This window comes from Carassius auratus, chromosome 27 (genome assembly GCF_003368295.1).
Source record: "Carassius auratus strain Wakin chromosome 27, ASM336829v1, whole genome shotgun sequence".
Lineage (NCBI taxonomy): Eukaryota > Metazoa > Chordata > Actinopteri > Cypriniformes > Cyprinidae > Carassius > Carassius auratus.
The window spans coordinates 3,181,081-3,205,050 of record NC_039269.1 but is presented as its reverse complement, the minus strand read 5'-3'; the positions used below and the strand labels follow the sequence as shown (position 1 = coordinate 3,205,050).

Sequence of the window (23,970 nt, the reverse complement as noted above, 5' to 3'; positions counted from 1 at the left end):
CCATTCACTATAATTTGTTTTTTTTTTCCGAATAAAATACCTTTTAAGTTTGTGTACTTTAATTTCACACTTAATTCAATATTTAACTTGCAATTTCCTTGTAACTATTTGTGAATTTACTAGCAATTTCTGAGAGATGTTTGCTTTTCATGATCCAGTTAATTCCCACCCTTCATTTTTCCTTATTGCATAACCTATTTTACAGTAAAATACAAAAAAAAAACAGACTTACACTAGCAGCAGATATGTGTTGTTTGTATTTGTAATATCTGAGAGAATATTTCTAGAACCCGTGTTACTGTGTTTTAAACCTGTCAGTCAAATAAACAGGAGAAAGTAACTGTTCATCTTTATGTGTGATGCTGTATATATCTGTCCCGCAGGCGCTCTGTGTGCATCTCACTGCTTTTACTTATCTGGAGCTTTGCCGCCGTGCTTAAAGACATTGCTTTTCATTTTATGTAGCAGAGGGCTGCGCTGTGTCAGGTTCATTTGTCACATTTATGAGCGTTTTCTGCTGCGTCTGGAGTGATGGAGAACTCGCCTCAGCATCCAGCAGCAACGTTTACTGAGTGAATGTTAAGAGACTTCAGTGCATTACTTCATCTGCTCTGGCTTATACATCTCAGATGTTTCTCGCTGGAACAAAAACAGCCTTGTAATCTCAGATCAGAACAGTCAAACACTTCTCATCAAATCATCTGAGCTGCTCCGTATTCATTTCAGAGCTTTATACTCCGACTGGATGACAGTTATAGACTCATTTGTGTGTCTAGAAGAATTATCTGAGACGAAGCTGATGCTTAAACGCAAGATAAAAGTCTCGTAAACAACACAGTAAAATATTAGTCTCTCTCGGACGTGCATTGCTCTTATTCTCTTTTGTTCAGCAGAGGCGAGGTTTTTATCCAGACGGGCATGTAAATAAACAGATGCTGAAAGCCCCAGAGAGAGACTAATGGCGTCAATTAACAGATAAATTAATGCGTGAGCTGGTGATTAAACAGTGGTCGGCTACATCACTGCCTTTAACTGAAATAAATACACATATTTAGTGAGAGACTGTTTACTCTGCTAGGAAAGTAAATGCAGCATGATTTGTAGCCTGAAAATGAAGACGAATTAGTTGTGAATATATATTTTGTGGCAACATTGAACTACTGGAGCTGAACAGGTGCTGTTTATGACCTTTTTATCACCATGCAGCTCTCTAAATGTTTACGGTGGGTTTAAAGTTATTGAAACTTTACTTTGTTTCATCATCAGGTTTGGAGAAATGTAGCATTGCATTGCATTGGATGCTCTGCAGTGAATGGGTGCCGTCAGAATGAGAGTCAAATCATCTGATAAAAACATCACAATAATCCACAACACTCCAGTCCATCAGTTAATGTCTTGAGAAGACAAAAGATGAAGCAATCAGCTGTTTGGACTCTCATTCTGACGGCACCCATTCACTGCAGAACATCCATTGATGAGACACTGATGCAATGCTACATTTCTACAAACCTGATGAAGAAACAAACTCATCCACATCCTGGATGACCTGAGGGTGAGGACATTGTCAGCCAAATTTTCAGCAAAAAGGTCTCACAAAGGGATGTGCTTCACCTTCCATTTCTAATGTGCATGGATTAAGAAACACTGACATCCCCTGTGATTTTTAACATCCCTTTTTTGATTCATTATTTGACTAGGCTGGGTTTGAGAAAAATTGGATAAAAAAAACTAAATAAGCATATTGCTTGCTGATTTAAACCTGACTTTTTGAAATGTTTATTGCTGATTACTGCATACTATTTCACATGCCACTTTTCATAATAAGCTGTTTCAGGTAGCCTATATACTGCACAGCGTGCACTGTGTGTGTGTGTGTGTGTGTGTGTGTGTGGATACCTACCAGGATTACAGTTTATTGGTTACAGGCTTTGAGTCAGCATTTCTCTCCACTGCATCAGAGACTTTCCTGAGTCTCAGACCAACACCCAAAACCAAAAGTCCTCATTTCTGTCAGTGCAAATATGCAAATAACATCAATAAGCACTTATTCAGTATTCTCAAACAATATTAGAAGCCTGCCTGATGATATGCTTGAGATATATGCTGGTGAGCCTAATGATTTTGATTTCCGTTTGTCCTCTCTTCAGGTAAAAGTCCTCACGGATCTGAGGGTTCAGTGAGTTTGTTGTTAATGGCGCTCAGATCATAAGCTCGGCTCACTCTAAATATGGACTCTATTAACCTCATTATGTTTTTCACGGATGATATACTTCTCTTCATGGCTGTAAGAGTTATTCCTGAATCTACCCAATGTATCTAAATTATACAACGACTTTCAGGGGGTCAAATTATTAAAGGGCAGTTATACTGTAGTTTCACTGGGACAAATTTGCGGCGTGGCATGGAGTGGATCAGTCTGTGGCACTGCTCAGGTGTTATGAGAGACCAGGTTGCTCTGATAGTGGCCTTCAGCTCTTCTGCATTCTTGGGTCTGGTATATCACATCTTCCTCTTCAAAATAGATTTTCTGTGGGGTTAAGGTCAGGCGAGTTTGCTGGGCAATTAAGAACAGGGACACCATGGTCCTTAAACCAGGTACTGGTAGCTTTGGCGCTGTGTGCAGGTGCAGAGTCCTGTTGGAAAATGAAATCTGCATCTCCATAAAGTTGGTCAGCAGCGGGAAGCATGAAGTGCTCTAAAACTTCCTGTTATACGCTGTGTTGACCTTTGACCTCAGAGTGGACCAACACACACACACAGTGGACCAACACCAGCAGATGACATGGACCCCAAACCATCACTGACTGTGGAAACATTACACTGGAGCTCAAGCAACATGGATTATGTGCCTCTCCTCTCTTCCTCCAGACTCTGGGACCCTGATTTCCAAAGGAAATGCAAAATTGACTTTCATCAGAGAACATAACTGTGGACATCTAAGCAGCAGTCCAGTGCTTTTTGTCTTAAGACGCTTCTGACGCTGTCTGTTGTTCAAGAGTGGCTTGACACAGGGAATGCGAAGCTGAAACCATGTCTTGCACACGTCTGTGTGTAGTGGTTCTTGAAGCACTGGCTCCAGCTGCAGTCCACTCTTTGTGAATCTCCCCCACATTTTTGAATGGGTTTTGTTTCACAATCCTCTCCAGGGTGCGGTTATCCCTATTGCTTATATACTTTTTTCTACCACATGTTTTCCTCCCCATCACCTCTCTATTAATGTGCTTCTGTGAACAGCCAGCCTCTTTTACAATGACATTTTGTGTCTTGCCCTCCTGGTGCAAGGTGCCAATGGTCGTCTTTTGGACAACTGTCAGGTCAGCAGTCTTGCCCATGATTGTGTATCCTACAGAAATAGACTGAGAGACCATTTAAAGGCCTTTGCAGGTGTTTTGAGATAATTAGCTGATTAGAGTCTGGCACCAGGTGTCTTCAATATTGAATCTTTTCACAATATTCAAATTTTCTGGGATTTTTCTTAGTTGTAAGTTATAATCATCAAAATTAAAAGAAATAAACATGTGAAATATATCCGTCTGTGTGTAATAAATTAATATAATATTCAAGTTTCACTTTTTGAATGGAATTGGTGAAATAAATCAACTTTTTGATGATATTCTAATTATATGACCAGCACCTATATATATATATATATATATATATATATATATATATATATATATATATATATATATATATATATATATATATATATATATATATATATATATATATATATATATATAAAGGGGCATATTAAATATTAATATTAAAGAGGATCGGTATGTCTCTCTCTCTCTCTCTCTCTCTCTCTCAGGTCCGGGAGGGGGTTTTGTGGAGGGCTGTGCTCCTCTCTTCTTCTCCATCACACGCTTTTGTTTCTGATCTCTCAGTAGACGGAGGCTCCGCTGCGGAGAGACCGGGGATAATCTGCGCGTCTCTCTTGTGCCCGTTTCTCCGCGGATGAGCCGGTGCTTGTCATTGCTTTACCGTCACAAACTGTTCGAGGGCAATCACAGCTTCTTTCGTGTAGTTCATTTAATTTCACGTGACTGAAGTTCCAGCAGACTCGGTTCGGCTCGGCTCGGCTCGGCTCGGCTCTTTCTCCGCCAGAGGCACCGGTTCTCAGCTGATCTTCAGTCGGTCGGCCGGTGTGGACTCGTGCTCTCAGCTCTGACAACGTGAACGACTCCGGGTAAAAAGGAAACCTTTTCATTAACTGTTAGTTGCGGATTAATGTAGCAGTAGAGGTTTTGGTGGATGGATGTCTGATTTAGTGGATCTTTCAAATCCGATTTAACCGTCTAGATGTCTGTAATCGCATCCAGATCGTTTGAGCAGCATGTAATCTTTTGTGATTTGATTGTCTGAATATGAAAATCTGGTTCTGTTTCAGCATCTGCACAAATGTGCAATGGTAGTGAATATTAGTGCATCGTCTTTGTGGGAGATTTTTGGAAATACTTTAGACATCTGAATAAGTCACAAGAAATCCTGATTGATGTTGTATATATTTACGTTTAATGCTGCAGAGGGTTTTATTCAAGGATAGATACATTAAGCATTTTATAAAAATAGCCATAACAGTATGCATAATATAGAACAATGCAGTAAAAGTTTTAGGTAATGGCAAAATAAAACAAAGAATGCATAGAATGCATGTAAATATTTTCTTAAGTTAATCATAGTATAAGATATTTCTTTTTGCAGGTTGCTTTGCATAAAAGCATCCATCTACTGCATTGCAAGTTGCAAGATATTAAACAAAGAATGCATGTAAATATTAAATTAAAATCATAGTATAAGAGATTTCCTTATTTGTGAGACTCTTTGGATAAGCACCTTCTAAATGCATACATATAACCATTAAAATAAAATGAAATAAGAACTGAAACACAGTAAAAACACAGAAATATATAATGGTTCAGTCGAAGTATTAGAAAATGCCAAAAACTCACCACTGCATTGCAAGTTGAAAGAGACTGCACAAATAATGCATGCAAGTTAAAATCACACAATGAGACGTTGATTTGCAGGTTGTTTTGGATAAAAGCTTCTACTAAATGCATAAATGTCATAAGATTGATTAGTACACAAGCTAGAGCAGAAGTGAAATGCAGAAGAGAGTTGACAGATAAATAATGCAGTAAAAGTTATTATAAGAAATCCCACTAACATCGCAAGTCACAAGATATTGAACAAAGGAAATCAATGCAAAAGATGTATGCTCTGTGCATTGCAAGATGCTGCAAAAAGATTGCATGCAAGTATTTAAGTTCAAATCAGTGCATAAGATGCTTCTTATCTTGGATTAAAGCATCTGCTAAATGCATGAATGTAAATGTAATAAAAATAGTATACAAGCTAGAGCAAAAGAGAAGTGCAGAAAGAATAAAATAAATGTCAAAATCCCACCATTGCAGTAAAGATACTGAAGAATGCAAGCAGTGATTCACCATAAAAATCTTACTTAAAAACATGCTTTGTGTTGTAATGTTTTTAAGAGTCAAATCAAATCAGAAATAGTTCCTGCTCTGATCTGCTGATTCCTGAAGCCGTTGGCTTGTACATACGAACAGGGTACTGCTGTAAATATCAGCTTATGAATGCTCTCGCTGCTCCTTTGTAGCAGAAGAGAGATATCAGTGTCGGTGTGCATTAGTAAGTGTGCTCGACAGGCAGCTGCGGTTCTTGACGAGAGGTGTACACTAAGATCTCGTTCCCTGTGGCAGCTGTACTGAAGTTGCTGGAGATCAAAAAGTCCCCAGCAGCTGCAGGCATTTATTATTCATCCCGTCATTCATCTTCACAACCCCACCGACCGCGTAGAGGCTCTTCAGACCTGTACGACACACTGACCGCGGTGCTGTGACATCATTATCACGGGCCACTCAGACAGCTGCCGGGATTCTCCATCAGCATTTCCTCTGGGATCGTCTGCAATTTGTGGTTTTTGGGTTTAATCACGGGTCTACAGGGATGATGAGAGGTTAGGGTGAAAATAAGAGGATTAATGGTGTTGGATTTATTGGAGTATGATAATGAGATGGTGTTTTAGGGGTGAAGGGAACAGAGGGTGAACGGGTCAGAGAAATCAGGTGATATGTATAGATCACAAATCTGATCGATGCAGAACGAATCCCTCTTTCTTTTACTAACACATAATCAGAATCCAATTTCAAAGCAGCTTTATTGGCATGATAATAAAAAATTAAGCCTGTGCATATAATTGAAGTTATAACAAAGACAATGGTTTCTATCTCTTTGTTCTCCTTAAGAACCAGTCTGGTCAAAAAGCAGCTCAACTCAATATCAGAGGCTCTTATTCCCCATTATAACCACTTTATGACACTCTCTTACACACACAGTGTCTATGTGAGCATTGAAAACATTTTCTGAGTCTATGTTCTATTCAGTCCATATCAATATAGATCATGTTTCACTCCAAAATTAAAAGAAAGAAATGATAAATAGAATTCTGCACCAAGATGCCATTTAGATTATGATGTTGCAGCATTATGACACTATTTCCATGGAAAAATAAATACAATTCCCATTTGCAGTATGCAATTTTTTAAAATATATTTTACATTTTTAAATATTTAACAAATCATTGTGGTATATGTGTTGGGAAGCATTTGCAGTATATTGATTTTAATTTAAAAATCAATAGAAAATGATAATAATAATTATGTACATTTTTGAATGGTTTTCTGTATTGTAATATATTTGATTTTACCTAAAGTGTCTAAAATTCATAGCTTCATTGTGATTTTTTCTTTGTTCTGTATCGGTTGGTTATTGAGCGTAGAAGTGTTTAAGACATGGTTCTCAGTGTTTGCCTTCAGTGTATGTGCGTGAAGTCCTTCATCTTCATGGATCAGCAGCAAATGAAGTGATGTGGACGTGATGTTTTTTTAAATAGCACGCTGCTAGTCTGAGTTTAAACTCTTTGCTGTATCGGTTGGTTTATACTGCTACTCACTGCAGTGGAACGTAGATGAGGTTCAACATATCTAAACTGAACCACACATGCACATACATTTGCAACTAAACATCTTGATAGTGGTGTGCAAGCAAATATTCAAAAAATGCATTTGTTTCAGAAAAGGTAAAAATCTGAGAAACAAACACTTGTAACCTTGTGTGCAAACACACAAGCGCCTCAGGAACACAAGACACGCTTCTTCAGTCTCATGCAGAATTAATTGTGTCTGGATGTGTGTGAGTTCACGGGAGGGTCTCTGGAAGCCCGCCAGACACATGCCGAAAGAAACACGGCTCTTTTAGAACCTTTCAACTTTATTTGGTGGTTATTTTATTATGCATACACTCCTGAAGGGATGAATCCACCCTCATGTGCTCTTAATCAATTTGAGTTTCTTTTCTTTTGCTGAACACAAAAGGAGATGTTTTAAAGAATGTTCACGCTGCTTTTTCCATACAGTGAAAGCAAAAGAGGACAGGCTGCACAAAAACAAACAAAAACAACAACAACAACAACAGCAGCAAAAAAACAAAAAACAAAAAAAAACACAAAATGCTGCTCAAGGTTTAATTTCGGATGTTATTTGTTATTGGATTCAACCATGCATCTTATGTATGAACGTATGCAACCTGAATGAGATACTTTTATTAGCTTCAAGGCCATTTTATTCATTCGTTTGATGTAAAAAAAAGAGCAGTTTTGAAATGCACATTTAAAAATAATTTCAGGGTGTGAAACTCTATTTGGAAGATTTTTTCAATTTTTAAGAAGATATGTGAGGCATTAATGCCTGCTGAACTGATGAACATGTTTACTACAAAAAATGTATAACGATGTGGCAATCCCTGACAGTGCACTAGAAACTGCATAGCAACTCGTTAGAAGCCACACACAACTGCCCACAACATCCTAACAACTGCATTGAAAAACCCTGGCAACTACCCACAATGCACTTGCAACTATATAGCAATGCACTGGAAACCACACATATCAACCTAACTACTGCATAATGTAGCAATGCCCTGGCAACTGCATAGCTGCAAAAAAACATTTAAGATGTTCATATAAATATGCCGCAGTCTAAGAGGAAATGTGTATTACTCAGACTGATTCTGATGCAAACTTCATTTAAAAGTTGGGTTTGTCTCAGATTTTTGTCCAGAAACTACAAGCAGAAAACGAATGAGTCAGGCAGCATTTTAAGGCAGAATTTGGTCAAGAGTTTAAAACACAGTTGAGCTAATGCACAGCTCTAGAGGAGGAGCATTTGAGAGCAGGAGACTTCAGCAAACGGCTCCATTGGCCGCCCTTTAACCTCATTATCGTCTAGGAGAAACTGCTTTTTATTAGCAGCAAGAATTTTATTCACGCATATCATATGTAAGTGCTACATAAACCATATTTTTGTCGTTTTCATCATAAGCATGCATGCAGCACAAGAGCTAGTAAAACTCCCACCAGAATTAAAAGATTCTCTATAAAATCCTATGCATTCATTATTTTTATACATCTAGTATATAATGCATACATTTTCATAAGCTAATTTAGTGTTAGTCTTTGAATTCTCCTTGTTAAGCTTCTTCAGTCTTTTTAATGCTTGTAAACCATTTTTAATGCATGTAAAAAATAAGATTGTGTGTATCTTTAGTCAGATGCATTTACATTGTGACTGTGTCTCAGATGCAATCAACTTAAACAGTTTACAAAAGTGTGGCCCAAATGGCTCATGCAATTAGCTCATTAGGTCAGCATTAGGTCAATGCATCACGGGTTCTCCATGGCAGAGATCCTCTAAGGTCATCATGAGGTTACACTATCATTGGGGTGTTGTTGTATTGTTTGTAGCACGTTTGTTACCAGGTATAAAGGTCTGATCTCACAGACAAAATCACTGCTGAAGAACTGCTACCTTCAATAATTTCTGCTCCCCACAAGAACTTTGGTCAAGCTTACTTATGTTATGTTATGTTTAAGAGAAATCTAGTATTTTGCTGAGCCACCCAAAATAGTGTTCAGCCAAATCTAGCAAAATCTAACAATTTCTATATTTTATTTTAAGTAATGTATTGTGAGTGTGTTTCAGCACTGGACAGCTCCTGATTCACTCACTGCTGTCTCATGACTAAATCCTGCTCCAGACACTGTTTACACTCAGACAATGTGTTAGTGGGAATATTAATGACTGTTCCTGGGGCTTCTGTAATGCTTTTGTCTTGCTAATGTATTTGCATGAATAACATACAGTATATTTACATGTCAGATCTTCATTTCTATTATCTGCTGAGCTGAGACTGATGTTTATTGTGTTTAATGTTTGCTAAGTCAAGCATCACTATTGCTATTATTCAGGCCTTTATGGTGGGATTTGCATGGTTGAAACTTGATGTTGATGTAATCTAATGTACTCTAAACATATTTGACTTGCATAGAACCAGAAAAAAATGTGTGATTTTTTTTTCTTTTTTCAGAATGACTTGTTTTTTGCATCATCTTTAGAAAATAATAATATAATTGTTATTTTTAGTTGAGGATAATGTAAATTTCCTCAAAGCCAGAGATCTTGGGTCAGGGAAAAGCATTGCACTGAAACAAATCATTATCCTTGGAGGTCTTTAACTTGCAATTTGAATGCCTTTCACTAATGTAAATACCCCTCTCACAGGAAAAGAAACCTGCTATTATTCTCCAGCATCTCTCTCTTTAATTGTACATCTTCTGTCGCGCTGTGGGTCTGCAGGAGGTCTTTCCCAGCCCCCCTCGGCCGTCCTCAATAGACGTGTAATGGGCAGTTAAAGAAAGAGAGAGAGAGAGAGAGAGAGAAACAGTCAAACAAAGGAAGGCTCTCCATTTCTTTGTGTTTATCATCTGTTTTCTCAGACAGACGCTGATATGAAGCACCTTTTAGCGTGTTTGGCTTGATACAATGTGACAGGATTTGTGCTTTACACCACAGTGACATGTTTCTCTCCTGCAATTACAGTGCAAATTTGATAATTAAAATTATAAAGAAGCAATTTGGAAATTATCACTGTACAATTGTTTTGTTGGTTAACATGTACATTCACCTGTTCTATTCCAAATGATTGATAATAACTAAATCAGCCTGAATATATTAGTTTGCATGAATAAAAAAGGGTCAGATCGAATAGAAAAAAATAGTGTCTATTATTTTTTGCATCTTTAATGTATCATTTTTAGTGCCAGTTGTTCCCTATTTAAAATTTATTCAATTATTTGAAATTAATTATTTAAATAAATTATTGGAAAATTAATTCACATAATTGATACAAATAATGGAAACTTATTTTTAATAATATTATGTAATAATAATAAAAAATATATTTTCCCTTCTAAAACATTTTTTTTTCAAATTCATATAGTTTTTAATGTTAACTCTTTATTTAAAAGAAATTAAAATGATAAATTAGAAATAAGTCACTTATTTGTAATATTGAATAATGAAATAAATATTTGTAATAATAACATTACAGTTGTTTTCCCTGTAAAACCATATATATTTTAAAATGCATAATTTTTATGCCACTTATTCTTCATTTAAAATTACTAATGAAAAGAAATTAAAATAACTGGTCAAATAAAAAACAATAATCATTTATTTTTAATGATAATATTCAATAAAATTAAAAAATATAACAATATAATAATCTTACCCTAATAATATTGTCACACCCTCAGCTCGTTCCCTCAGCCCCAGTCACCATTGCCAGTCACCATCCACTCAATCTCCCATGCACCGCCCACGTGAACCGTCACCTGAATACTAATTACCTGCACCTGCACCAGCAATCACCACACCTTTAAATACTCACCTCACTCACTCACTCACCGGGCTGGAATCAAGATTACATGGACGCTCTTTGTGGATCTTCTGCCTGCTCCTTGTGGACCGTAATTGTGACTCTGTGGAGATTCAGACACAGCGATTAAGGGAAGTGACTCTTTGTTGTACTGGCTTAGCTCTGCACCTGAACTCACCAGTTGATCAGTGCTTGAAGATTCACCGTCTGTGACCACACTTACCTGCTCTGTTAAAGTGCTATGCTAATAAAGCTTCACGAAAATACTTACCCGTCTTCTCCTCTCCTTGTGTGGATGTGACAGGATTCCAGCCCCAAAAACAGAACTTCATATCTCCCATGGATGTTAACGCTGCAGCTCAGGGAGCGGCTCCGGACCCGTTCACCGAAATGGTGACTGCCCTCCGCCAAGTACTACAGTCAGTTTCACCACCCACCGAAACCGGTGCTTCCGCCACCAGCAGCACGCCCCTTGCACGTCCCACGTGCTATACGGGTGAACCGAGTGGCTGCAGTGGGTTTATTCTGCAGTGCTCACTGTTCGTCAACGCAAATACCTGTAAATTCCCCAATGAGGCCACCAAAGTCGCCTTTGTGATCTCTCTTCTCACCGGACGAGCGCTACAATGGGCAGAGGCTCTTTGGAGCTCCCAAAGTCCAGTTCTATCCTCATTCGACGCCTTCGTCACCCACCTCCAGGAAGTGTTCGGGGTGGCTCTAACTCCTCTCTCAACCCATGATGAACTCTTAAATCTCCGGCAGGGAGCCGCTGAAATACACGACTACACTCTCCGTTTCCGGACATTAGCCGCCACCAGTGGTTGGAACCAAACTGCCCTACTAGCTGCATACCGTAAAGGTTTAAAACCCCAGATCAGAAAGCAAATGGTCATTTACGACGATAATGTCAGTCTAGAGACATTCATTAGAAAGACAATAAATGTTGCTCAGCACCTCTCGGCTTGTGCCTCCCCGGCTTCATATGCCATCTCTCCATCGGCCAGAACGCCCTCGCCCCAACGAGACCAGGAGGAACCCATGATCACCGACTCCTACCGCCTAGATGCCTCTGAACGGAGGCGCCGCATCCAGGAGCGGCTGTGTTTATACTGTGGCGAGGCCACTCACCTGATCCACGCCTGCCCGGTCCGTCCGCCTCGCCCAATGGTGAGTACAGTCTCAATTACCCCATCTGTATCTCACATACCTCATATCAAAGCCCAGATAACAATTAACTCATGTAATCTTTCCATCCATGTCCTGGTGGATTCCGGAGCCGCCAGCAACTTCATCTCATCGCACTTCGTAACCAAGCACCGTATTCCCATCATCCAGAATGAGACCACTTACCGTATCACTACCATCCAGGGATCACCATTAGGCGGTGGCAAAATAAATAGAAGGACACACGAGCTACAACTCGTTCTGCCCCACGGACACCGGGAGCAACTGGCCCTCCTCGTACTTCCTCGCGCTACCGTTGACGTCGTCCTGGGTAGGCCGTGGCTGGCCCAACATAATCCACAAATCAACTGGAGCACAGGGGAAATCCAGGCATGGGACCCGGAATGCCAGAGTCACATTCACCGTTCACCAGTCCAGAGTTCACAGTCTGCGCCACCGCACCTTCAATTGCACTCCACCTCCATAGGAAGACCTGCCCTTTACTCCTCCTACTCCGATGTGTTCAGCAAGGAACAAGCCACCCGATTACCGCCTCATCGGCCCTGGGACTGTTGTATCGACCTGCTGCCAGGTGCCAAGCTACCACATGGGAAAATATATCCACTCTCCCGTCCTGAGCAGGTGGCGATGGAGGAATACATCCAGGAGGCTCTCGATCAGGGGTTCATCAGACCATCCACATCTCCAGCTGCATCCAGTTTTTTCTTCGTCCCCAAAAAGGATGGCGGACTTCGACCATGCATCGACTATCGGGTGCTAAATGACGCCACCGTCAAGTTCGCCTACCCGTTACCACTCGTTCCGGCGGCTCTGGAGGAACTGCGCGAAGCCAAGGTGTTCACCAAACTCGACCTCCGCAGTGCCTACAACCTGATCCGTATCCGAGAGGGAGACGAGTGGAAGACTGCCTTCATCACCCCTGCCGGGCACTACGAATATCAGGTTATGCCCTATGGGCTTGCTAACAGTCCATCCATCTTCCAGAGTTTCATGAACGAAATATTCCGTGATTATCTCCACCAATTCGTCATTGTCTACATAGACGATATCCTGATCTACTCCCGGAACATAGAAGAACACCAAACCCATGTCTGCCACGTTTTACAACGACTCCGAGACCATCACCTCTACCTAAAAGCTGAGAAGTGCGAGTTTCACTGCACTACCGTCTCCTTCCTCGGATACGTGATCTCTGCGGAGGGAGTTCAGATGGAGTCTGCCAAGGTGGATGCTGTGGCCAACTGGGCGGAGCCCACAACGGTGAAAGAACTCCAGCGTTTCCTTGGCTTTGCCAATTTCTACCGACGCTTTATCAAGAACTACAGCCTGCACTCGGCTCCTCTAACATCCCTCCTAAAAGGAGGTCAGCGCCAGCTGCGCTGGACACCCCAAGCTCGAGAGGCCTTCAGCCATCTTAAACACCTCTTCACCTCAGCACCCATTCTTCGACATCCTGACCCGTCCAAGCCCTTCGTCGTAGAGGTTGATGCGGCCAATCACGGCATTGGAGCCGTGTTATCCCAATGGTCTGGTGAACCTTGCTCACACCATCCGTGTGCGTACTTCTCTAAGAAACTCTCTCCTGCCGAATGCAATTATGGTATCGGAGACCGTGAGTTGTTGGCCATTAAACTCGCCCTTGAGGAGTGGCGGCACTGGCTAGAGGGAGCCCAGTTTCCATTCACTGTTGTCACCGACCACAAAAATCTCCAATATCTGCAGAACGCCAAAAGACTCAATGCTCGTCAGGCTCGTTGGTCACTCTTCTTTGCTCGCTTTAATTTTCAGATCACGTATCAGCCCGGTCACAAGAACACTAAAGCAGATGCCCTGTCCCGTATGTACTCACCAGAACCAGACACCAACGAGCCTGATTCAATTCTACCACCCTCCGTTTTCCTCGCGCCCATCCTCTGGCAGATCGACGAGGAAATTCGAGCCGCCACCCTCGAGGAGCCTGCACCTCCGGAGGTTCCCACGGGTCTTATGTACGTGCCCACAAACCAGCGACTCCCTCTACTGGAAAGTGCGCACACGTCACCTGGCTCAGGACACCCTGGCAGCAGGCGAACCCTCTCGCTCATCCAGCAGAAGTACTGGTGGCCAAACATGGTTCGTGACGTTACCCGGTACATCCTCGGATGCTCGGTCTGCGCCATTACCACCACACCTCGTCAACTTCCCGTGGGTAAATTACAACCACTGCCCATTCCTCGCCGACCCTGGACCCATCTAGGGGTGGATTTCGCCACTGACCTTCCCCCCTCACGGGGGTACACTACCATTCTGGTTGTTGTAGATCGTTTTTCTAAATTCTGCAAACTAATCCCTTTAAAAGGTCTTCCCACAGCGTTCGAGACCGCCGAAGCCCTCTTCACCAATGTGTTCCGGAATTATGGCACTCCAGAGGACATTGTATCGGACAGAGGTCCTCAGTTTATCTCCAGGGTCTGGCGAGCGTTTTTCCAACTCCTCGGAACATCCGTCAGTTTATCTTCTGGATATCATCCTCAGACCAACGGCCAGACCGAGCGGAAGATTCAAGAAATCTCACGGTACCTCCGTACTTACTGCTCCCAACACCAGGATACCTGGAGCCAGTATCTGCCGTGGGCTGAGTATGCCCAAAACTCCCTTCGCCAAACCACTACAGGCTTAACCCCTTTTCAATGTGTTTTAGGCTATCAACCACCGCTGTTTCCCTGGTCAGGAGAAGTCTCTGAGGTGCCCGCGGTAGATCACTGGTTCCAGGAGAGCGAGAGGGTGTGGGACTCAGCTCACATCCATCTCCAACGGGCAGTTCGGAGGCATACAGAGACCGCTAACCACCGCAGATCGCCTAATCCCGTCTATCTGCCTGGAGACAAGGTTTGGCTCTCCACTCGGGATATCCGCCTCCGACTGCCCTGCAAAAAGCTGAGTCCCCGCTACATAGGGCCGTTCACCATCCATTCCCAGATAAATCCCGTCACCTACCGCCTGGACCTACCACCACGCAACCGGATTTCACCCACGTTTCACGTCTCACTGCTAAAACGTCACACTGATCCAGTTTCTCCTTCCTCCACAGAACCGGAACCGCCTCCCCCTCCAAACCAACCCGAGATCCTCGGAGACAACATCTACCAGGTCCAAGAGATCATCGACTCCCGGCGGCGGAACGGCCACCTGGAGTACCTCATAGATTGGGAGGGGTTCGGTCCCGAAGAGAGGTCGTGGGTACCACGCAATGACATCCTGGATCCGGCTCTCCTCGAAGAGTTCCACCGACAACACCCGGACCGCCCGGCTCCCAGAGGTCGTGGTCGTCCCCGTCCCCGTCACCGCTCTAGGGTGCCTGGAGTCACCCGTGGGGGGGGGGGGGGGGGGGGGGGGGGGGGTTGGGGGGGTAGTGTCACACCCTCAGCTCGTTCCCTCAGCCCCAGTCACCATTGCCAGTCACCCAGCCCCAGTCACCATTGCCAGTCACCATCCACTCAATCTCCCATGCACCGCCCACGTGAACCGTCACCTGAATACTAATTACCTGCACCTACACCAGCAATCACCACACCTTTAAATACTCACCTCACTCACTCACTCACCGGGCTGGAATCAAGATTGCATGGACACTCTTTGTGGATCTTCTGCCTGCTCCTTGTGGACCGTAATTGTGACTCTGTGGAGATTCAGACACAGCGATTAAGGGAAGTGACTCTTTGTTGTACTGGCTTAGCTCTGCACCTGAACTCACCAGTTGATCAGTGCTTGAAGATTCACCGTCTGTGACCACACTTACCTGCTCTGTTAAAGTGCTATGCTAATAAAGCTTCACGAAAATACTTACCCGTCTTCTCCTCTCCTTGTGTGGATGTGACAAATATAAATAGAAATTATAAAAAACCCATTTTGTAATTTTTTTTAAACATGCATAATTTTTTGTTTTTGTTTTTAATGTTAGTTTTTCTTTATTTAAAATGAATTCAAATAATTAATAACAATCAAATCAACAATTATATTGGACCTTATAGTTCTTTCCCATATAAAACCCTGTTTTGTACATGCATTTAAAATGCACATAATTTTAGTGCCAGTTTTTATTTTTAAAATAAGAAAATAAATAAATTAAAATAATCATTAATAGTCAAATAAAAAATAATAACGACTTATTTTAATAATAATATTTAATAATTATAAATATATATATATTTTAATGAATAATGTTACAGTTATAATTCCTATAAAAACTATTGTGAATATTTATTTGAGAAAATAGTATATTTTCCAACATTTATGGTATGGAATAATGTGTTTGTTTTTCTGCAGACCTTTAAAAGCTGCAACAGAAATGTGTTAAACGCCGAGTCTCACCACCATCGAGTGTGAACAGACATCCATATGCAAAACACAATGAGCCGTTTTTTTTCCCTCCATGGTTAGTTTGTGTCTCCCAGTATTCCGGAGTAACCATGGCAACCAGACGGCCGGTTAACACTCGCATTGCCAGAGAGTTTGCAGCCAGATTTTCCGCTCGAGACCGCTGGCTATGTGAAGCTATTTTTGTTAGTTATTATCAGTGTGAATAACGATCGTTAGCCTGTCAGAAGTCTGTCTTACCATCAGTCCGTCTCTCTGTCTCTCTCTGAGCTAACCGGCTGACAAGCCTCTGGCCTGAAGCTTCATTATTTCATGTCTCTTCTCATTTAGAGATGATTCTTGTCTTTGGGTTTTGTGCTCAGCTGTTCTAAAGTACTACAGTAATAGGCCATGAAGCGCTGATAGCCACTGGCAAGACTTTGATCTGTTTGTTTTTCTGTAAAGACGCCTGACACAGTTTTCTGTGTTGAATTGGCACCAGCTGAGTTGAGAGAAAAACTGTGCTTCATTTCATGTGAGGGTGTATTTAATGTGAATACAGATGCTTTAAGGGTGCAAAACATGCTTGTGTCCCATGCAAAAAAAAAAAAAAAAGTTGTGTTGCATTCGTTTGCATGTGTAGAAAGTTTATGTTTATAATAATTTTGTCTATAAATGTTATTTTACTAATTGCTTTGTGATGTAGTATCTATTGTTGTGGATTAATATCCTTAAGCATGCATTTATGAAAAACAAGCAAAATCATTAAAAACGAAATTAACAATTAAAATAATTCAATATTACTTTTATATTTACATTTATTCATGTAGCGGACACTTTATCCAGACTGACTTACAATTGGGGAATACATCAAGAGATTGATGAGGCAAATAGACACAGGAAGTTTCTAGCATTGTTCAAATACATAGGAAAGATTAAAGAAAAGAGACAACAAAGTTGTTGTTTTAAATAATCAAATAATCATTAATATTGTCAACACTGCTTAAAAAAATAACAATAATAATTACAGATATTTTTAAATAATGTTACAACTGAAACTGTAACAACACTGAATTCAAAATGACTTATTTCAAAGCACTTTATGAAAACAATAATAAATAAAAACAGAATCAAATTTAGGCTAATTGTGGTATATTGATGCATATCATTTGATATGAGTTTACTTCCTGTTTCACAACAAAAGATCTCAGCTCAGTTGTGACATACAGTGTGAGCCTTGATCATGGTTTGACCTTTGACCTGTGTGTGTTTGTATGACTCCTCTTGATGAATGAGACTCAGATGTAAGTGTGAGTAAACACACATCAGGAGGAATAACAATGATCCCTATCCTCCAGGAAGAGTTGAGAGCATTGAAACGAATGCAGAGCAGCTGAGATCATCAGTTGATTTGAAGATCTCTCCGTTAGATCTCATCGCTGTCTGGAGCAGATATTACAGAGACGTGTGGCTCGTCTTTGCTGTGGGTGGTTGTGACTCCCACAGACTTTCCTGCATGTTAATGTCAGCGCTGCTCCAGAACCATATTAGATTTAAACCGGTTTGAATAGGAGAGCTGCTTCATTCTGGTGTGTGTGTGTGTGTGTGTGTGTGTGGGATGAGAAGCACTGTAATATGTGAGAAACACAGAGGAATGAGAAGCAGTGTGTTTGTGTACATGCACGTGTCTGGAGATTGTATTTAATCGTGGGTTTAGTTGCAACAGATCATCTCTTTAAAACCCAAACTCATCTGAAAGCTGGAGTTTGTTTATGATTTCTGATCTCTTTTCTATAATGCCAGCTCATATGAATGAAGTCATACACCCACATCTCCATGAAATCTAACAGTGTCTACAAGTGTAAGTGTGTGTGTGTGTGTTTATATGCCTTGCATAGATTTGGATTTATGTGATATTTTGAACCTTGCTGTCGAATTGTGCTCATTTAAATATGTAGCTGAGGTCCTACATTGATCATTATTTTCAGGAAAACAGATTTTATATGTGTGAAGTGGTTAAAATATATATTTTATTTTTTGCAAAAAATAATGTGTGGTTTATTGATATAAATTGTAGATATATTTTTGTAGTTTGGGTATAAAATGTTTTTGAACAAAGACTCTTCTGTTCACCAAGGCTGCATTTATTTGATAAAAAATACGGGAAAAACAGTAAAAATCTGAAATGTTATTATAATTCAAGAAAGCTGTTTTCTGTGGGAGTTTATCATAAAATGTAATTTATTTCTGTGATGTGCAGCTGAATTTCCAGCATCATTAGTGTCACATGATCCATCAGAAATCATTCTAATAAGCTGATACATCAAAACATTTCTGCTTAATTTTTGTGTGGAAACTGAGACACACTTTATTTTTCAGGATATTTTTATGAACAAAAAGTTGAAAAGATAAGCATTTATTTGAAATAGGAACCTTTTGTAACATTATAAATATCTTTGCTGTCACTTTCGATGGATTTAATGCATCCTTCCTCAATAACAGTGTTAATTATTGAACAAAAAACCACTGACCTCAAACTTAAAATGTTGTGTGTATAAGCTGCTTTAATAACAGCTCCAAATATATATATTTTTTCATATGCAGCAAGTGATGTTGTGCCAGGAGGCTTCAGTTTCCGTCTGTAGAGTTTCTGTAGAGCTCTGAAGCCTCCTGAGAGTTGTGTGTTGTGTTCGAGGCTGTTTGTTGTTTTAATGTCTCGTCCGTCTTTGAATCTGAAGAGGCATTGGAGTGCAGCGAAAGGCTCATTAATGCTCATTATCTCTCATTATCTTCTCTCAGATGTGCTGATGAGCTACAGGAGTCCATTAGAGTCACACACTCTCTGACCCGTCTGTGAATCTGTGCACAGTGAGCACCCTAGTGAGTCGTCTTACTGCATACTGTCTGTATAGAGTGGAACCTCATGAATCTGAAGTCTACACAGGCAGCACACATATAGCATCGTTGCAATGCTGAGGATGCAATGATCATATATGTATTAAAATGCACTGCTTAACAAATTGCAATGTTTGTATTTATGGTGTTGTTGTTGTTGTTGTTGTTGCATATTTGCATCTATCACTTAGCAACAAGCTGTGTTGACTAGGAATGCAGTAATTTGATATGATTACAAATGCACTGTAACCACAAATATTGGATAAAATAATGCACATTTATTGAACCAGTTGTTTTATTATGTACGTATGTGACATTACGGAATTTGTTTTTATATTTTGTTTTCATTTTAGCTTAAGTTTAAGGTTTGTTATGTTGAAGTTATTTTGATTAATTTTAGTTGTTTACACATTTCTATTCAACATTTTTTAGTTTGAGTATATTTTAGTACTTTAGTATTATTTATTATTAAAGGATTCTTTAATATTTTGAATTATGGAAAATTTTAATTTTATTGTTGAATTGTTGAAATAATTTGGTTATAGGCTATTGTCTTTTATTCATTTTTTATTCTATTAAGCTTTAGATTTATTTTCAGTTTTAGCACCTTATCTCAGACTTATTTTATTTCAGTTAGTTGCTAAAGCAGCATTTCTATAATTTAAATTAAATATTTTCCATCTAATGATTTTATTTTATTTTATTTCAGTTTTTTTAATTATTACTTTTTTTAGTATTGAGAAAAAAAAATATTACTTAAAATAAACTTTCATTTAGGGCTAAACAAACTAAGTACTAAACTAAATTTACTAAAACCGAATTAAAAAAGAATGAAAATTAGAAACTTTTTTTTAGAAAACCATAACTATAAATGACAACACACAGGGAAATTACTAAAGCTTCAAATACATTTGAAGTGAAATATAAAATGTAAATATAAACTATAAAAGTATCTCAATGATACAAAAAAAAAAAACACTGGATTTTGGTTTACATTTACGACACTAGATCAGATTGACCATTATGGGAATAGTTAATCATAAATCTTGAAGTTTGGCAGACTATCTTAAAACAGTTGTTTCTGTGTGATAATATTTTAAAATGTAATTTATTTTTGTGATCAAATCTGTTTTTTCAGCATCATTACTCCAGTCTTCACCTGGGGAAACTGTGATTAATTTTATTTTTCACGCTTCTTTGATGCATAGAAAGTCGAAAAGAACAGCATTTATTTAAAATATAAATAATTTGGAACATTTAAAATGTTCATTATATTCATTTCATTCACTCTGAATTATTTTTTAACTTCCCTTTCTTCTGCTTAAGATGCAGCTGAAGTCTCTCAAAGAAAAGAAAGCTCAAGCTTGTGTTTATAATCACATAAAGTGACTCGACTGACATTTCAGACAAATATCGCAGCATATCTCAGCCTGTCTGACATATAGCTTGTTCTGCAAGCTGTCAGTCAGACGTCATTATCATTTCTTGTTGTTTTATTGCTCAGATATTGTGCTTTCATATTGAATCTTTCTCTTAAACTCTTATAGTAGAAACTAAAAGATAAAACAAACAAGTTAAGTATTTGTCATCCAGTAAGAGTGTACAGTTTTAAAATGAATGTTGAGAGCAGCTCAGATCATTGGAGGAGAAATGTTTGCGTTTGCTGTTTACATCTTCAGCCAAATCCTCCCATAGTGCGTATATTATCAGATTTCAGATCTGTTGTTCTTTCTAAACCGAATCTATCTAACACACTAGTGCTGGAAAGGCTGTTAACTAAAAGTAACAGCCCTACGAACATTTGTCAGTGTGACAGTAGCTTATCTGTGAAAAATGCAGCTTTTCCAGAAACAAGCTGCTTTACTTAAGAAGCTGTGTAGCTTTTGCTGATTATGTCACATTGTGTTGCACAGAGCGAGCTGATCAGTAATCAAACACGATCTCCTCTATAATCGGTCTGATTTATTTTAGTAAAGCGACACATTTGGATGAAACTCAATGTTCAATGGTATTTCCAGAAGTCCTTGTACCTCATATTTTGTGGAATATGTTTTTTATCACTTATTTCTTTTGCTCAAGTTACACTAGTTGCATCTTTAAATGTTTTTTTATATATATATAGTTTTGAATATCTAAAACCAACATTATTCGTGTGTTTTACAACAAAATACAATTTCACATTTAATTCAATGTGTTAATTGCGTTTCTTTGTAACAATTTTGGATATACTGGAGTTTCTGAGAATAGTTGCTGAGATTTATGTTCGGTGTATTTCCAGGAGTCCTTGTGCCTCATTTTGTTGTGAAAAATAGGTCGTTTTTACACTAGTTACAGTATCTTTTATGCTTTTTAATTTTTTTTTGAAAAGAGAATGTATGGTTCGAAAGCGTTTTGAAATGTAAAAAAATTTGCAACATTATAAATGTCCTTATTGTTACATTTGGTCAGTTATAAAATAATTACATTTTTAAGTACTTTTATTTTAGCTATGTTTAGGGCCCAAGCTCTGCAGTGTGAGGACCCTATTGGAATTGCTCCGTTTATTATTTAATTAGTTGCTTATTTACTGTAATACTACTTCACTGTTTTCATGCCAGATTTTGGTCTTATGTTGGCAATTTAGTCCAGAAATGGAGTTATTAGTTCTTCCTCACTTGTAGTTTGCAGTCGGGCTGATGAGAAAAGCTGTATGCTTGTTGTTTTAGTGTGCATCAAACAGCCGTGGGCTATGGGACGGTTTTCATACATCCCATAAACACAAAGCCTTGCTCGCGTTTACTTATCATAAATGCTGCAGTTTTTCAGTTTGTTAAAGTCCCGCTCATGATTCGGCCTCAGCTGTGTCTCTAGTTACCGCTATGAATAGCACAGCTAACCGATGTAAGTTAAATCACCTCTGACAAAAGCGCTGCCGAATCCTTCAGGAATTGAAATGCTAAACGCCTGGAGCGTCAGCAAGTTTGCATTCACAGTACAGAGAATAGCTGCTAGCTTGCTCACAAACTCCTCTGACATTACAATACTGGAGCCGAGCCGGTGCACGACCTTCCCATGCCTGTAAATAAGTCTTCCGTCCCTTTTATTTGTGTCTTTCTCTCTCTTTCTCTGGCTGTCTCTGGTGCGGTTTGGCTCTTAAATGCTGGCGTCTCTCCTCCTCTCTCCATGTTTCTCAGTGGAGGTGCTGTTGGCAGAGCGTCTGTGAGCATTAAGCTGAGTGTCGGGATGCTGGTGCCAGTCGAGTGAGATCAAGGAGCGAGTCCTCGCAGCATGCATAATGTATAGAAGGCTAGAAATCATCTCACACATCCTGTGGGCTGGCACCAAATTCACACCCTCCTGATCTCTCAGCCTCTTGTGACCCTGCGTTAGGGTGTAAATGCAGGAAAGGTCCGGGTGTGTTTGATTGCAACCACAATATAGTAAAGCCCTATTGAATAAATGTTTTCCCTTCAGATTCAGTTTTCTTTCCTATTATATTTTCTTTGGATTTTGTGTGCTATTTTTTTATTGTTAAATAAAATTTTGTTATCATGAAATATACAATTTAACAGAAATGTGTAAATTATTGTTTAGGGTCCTATGAAATACATTTTATTTTTTTCTCAAACTCCGTTTTTTTTTTTATTATTATTTTTTTTAACCAAATTCTGTTGGAATTTTTCTGGATTCAATTTGAACGGTTTCATTACATTTAATTATTAAACAAAAGCATGTCTAATTAATTAAATTCATATAAACAAAATCCTTTATTTAATTTGTTGGCTATAATAGGGCCCTATTCATTGTTTAGTTTTTTTTCCAGAAATTCAGTGTTTTGTATTTTCATTTTTCTGGTAATAAAAAAAGGACATAAAAAATTAACTTAGTAATATTATTATATATTAACTAGTGTCCATATCGTCACTTGATTTAAGTGCACTGAACTTCTTTTGATCTATTGATTTTTTTTTTAATGGCTTTTGCAATTCTGTCTGGATTGTGGAAATCATAGAGTCCTAGATTTAGTAAATTTTAAATATTGCTCAATGTACACCAGATCAACTTTAAACAAGAATTGACTTTGTTAATACATGTTCTTGGTCCTAAACCCACGTTATAACCTGTATAGTTGTCTGTTTACCTTTATTATGCTTTTATATGAACAGCTGAACTACTATAGTATGCATAGCATGGCAGTGCATCCCAATGCTGCACTACTTTCTTAGTGCACACTTAATTTCTCTTTGTATAGCTATTGAAGTTGAAGCAGAGCCAGTATTGTTTGTCTATTATGAATCTCATGGTTTTCACCTTCTCTTTGTCCTGTTCTCTACACAGGATGGTGTGTGTCGGCGCTGCTGGGCTCCAGGTTCTTGCGCTTCTGCTTGTGTTCTCAGCAGAATGTGGTGAGTTCTGGTTCACTCGTTCTCTCTTAAAAACATCTGAAGCAAAACGGGGACTTATGCGTACGGGGCGGTTCACACAGGGCATGTTCTTGCATTCAGTAACAGCTGGAAAGAGCAACATGACATGGTTTTCTAAAAAGACATCTGATGTTAGCATGTTGTGAAGCTAATAACTACAAGATCAGTGGTTCCTGAAGGTTTCGACTCATTGTTTTTCTGGTACTTCTGCTTGTAAAATTCCAAACCTGTTCCTTATTTCATCTGTTTGAACACAAAAGAAAAACTTTTTCTTGATGATGACTAAATTTAAGAAAACAAAACGTTATTTACTGTATACCCGAGATTAATATTTTAGTTGGACATTTAA

At 39.2% G+C, this 23,970-nt stretch overlaps 1 protein-coding gene across 1 annotated transcript in view; it reads left to right on the top strand.

Moving 5' to 3' along the window:
- Positions 1-3,882: 3,882 nt before the first annotated feature.
- Positions 3,883-23,970, top strand: part of LOC113046232 (neurocan core protein-like) — a 53,195-nt gene continuing 33,107 nt past the window's right edge. The window contains exons 1-2 of the mRNA XM_026207176.1: positions 3,883-4,192; positions 23,536-23,603. Coding sequence (XP_026062961.1) covers positions 23,537-23,603 — 67 coding nt within the window. The 5' untranslated portion in view covers positions 3,883-4,192; position 23,536. The remainder of the gene's footprint in view (positions 4,193-23,535; positions 23,604-23,970) is intronic.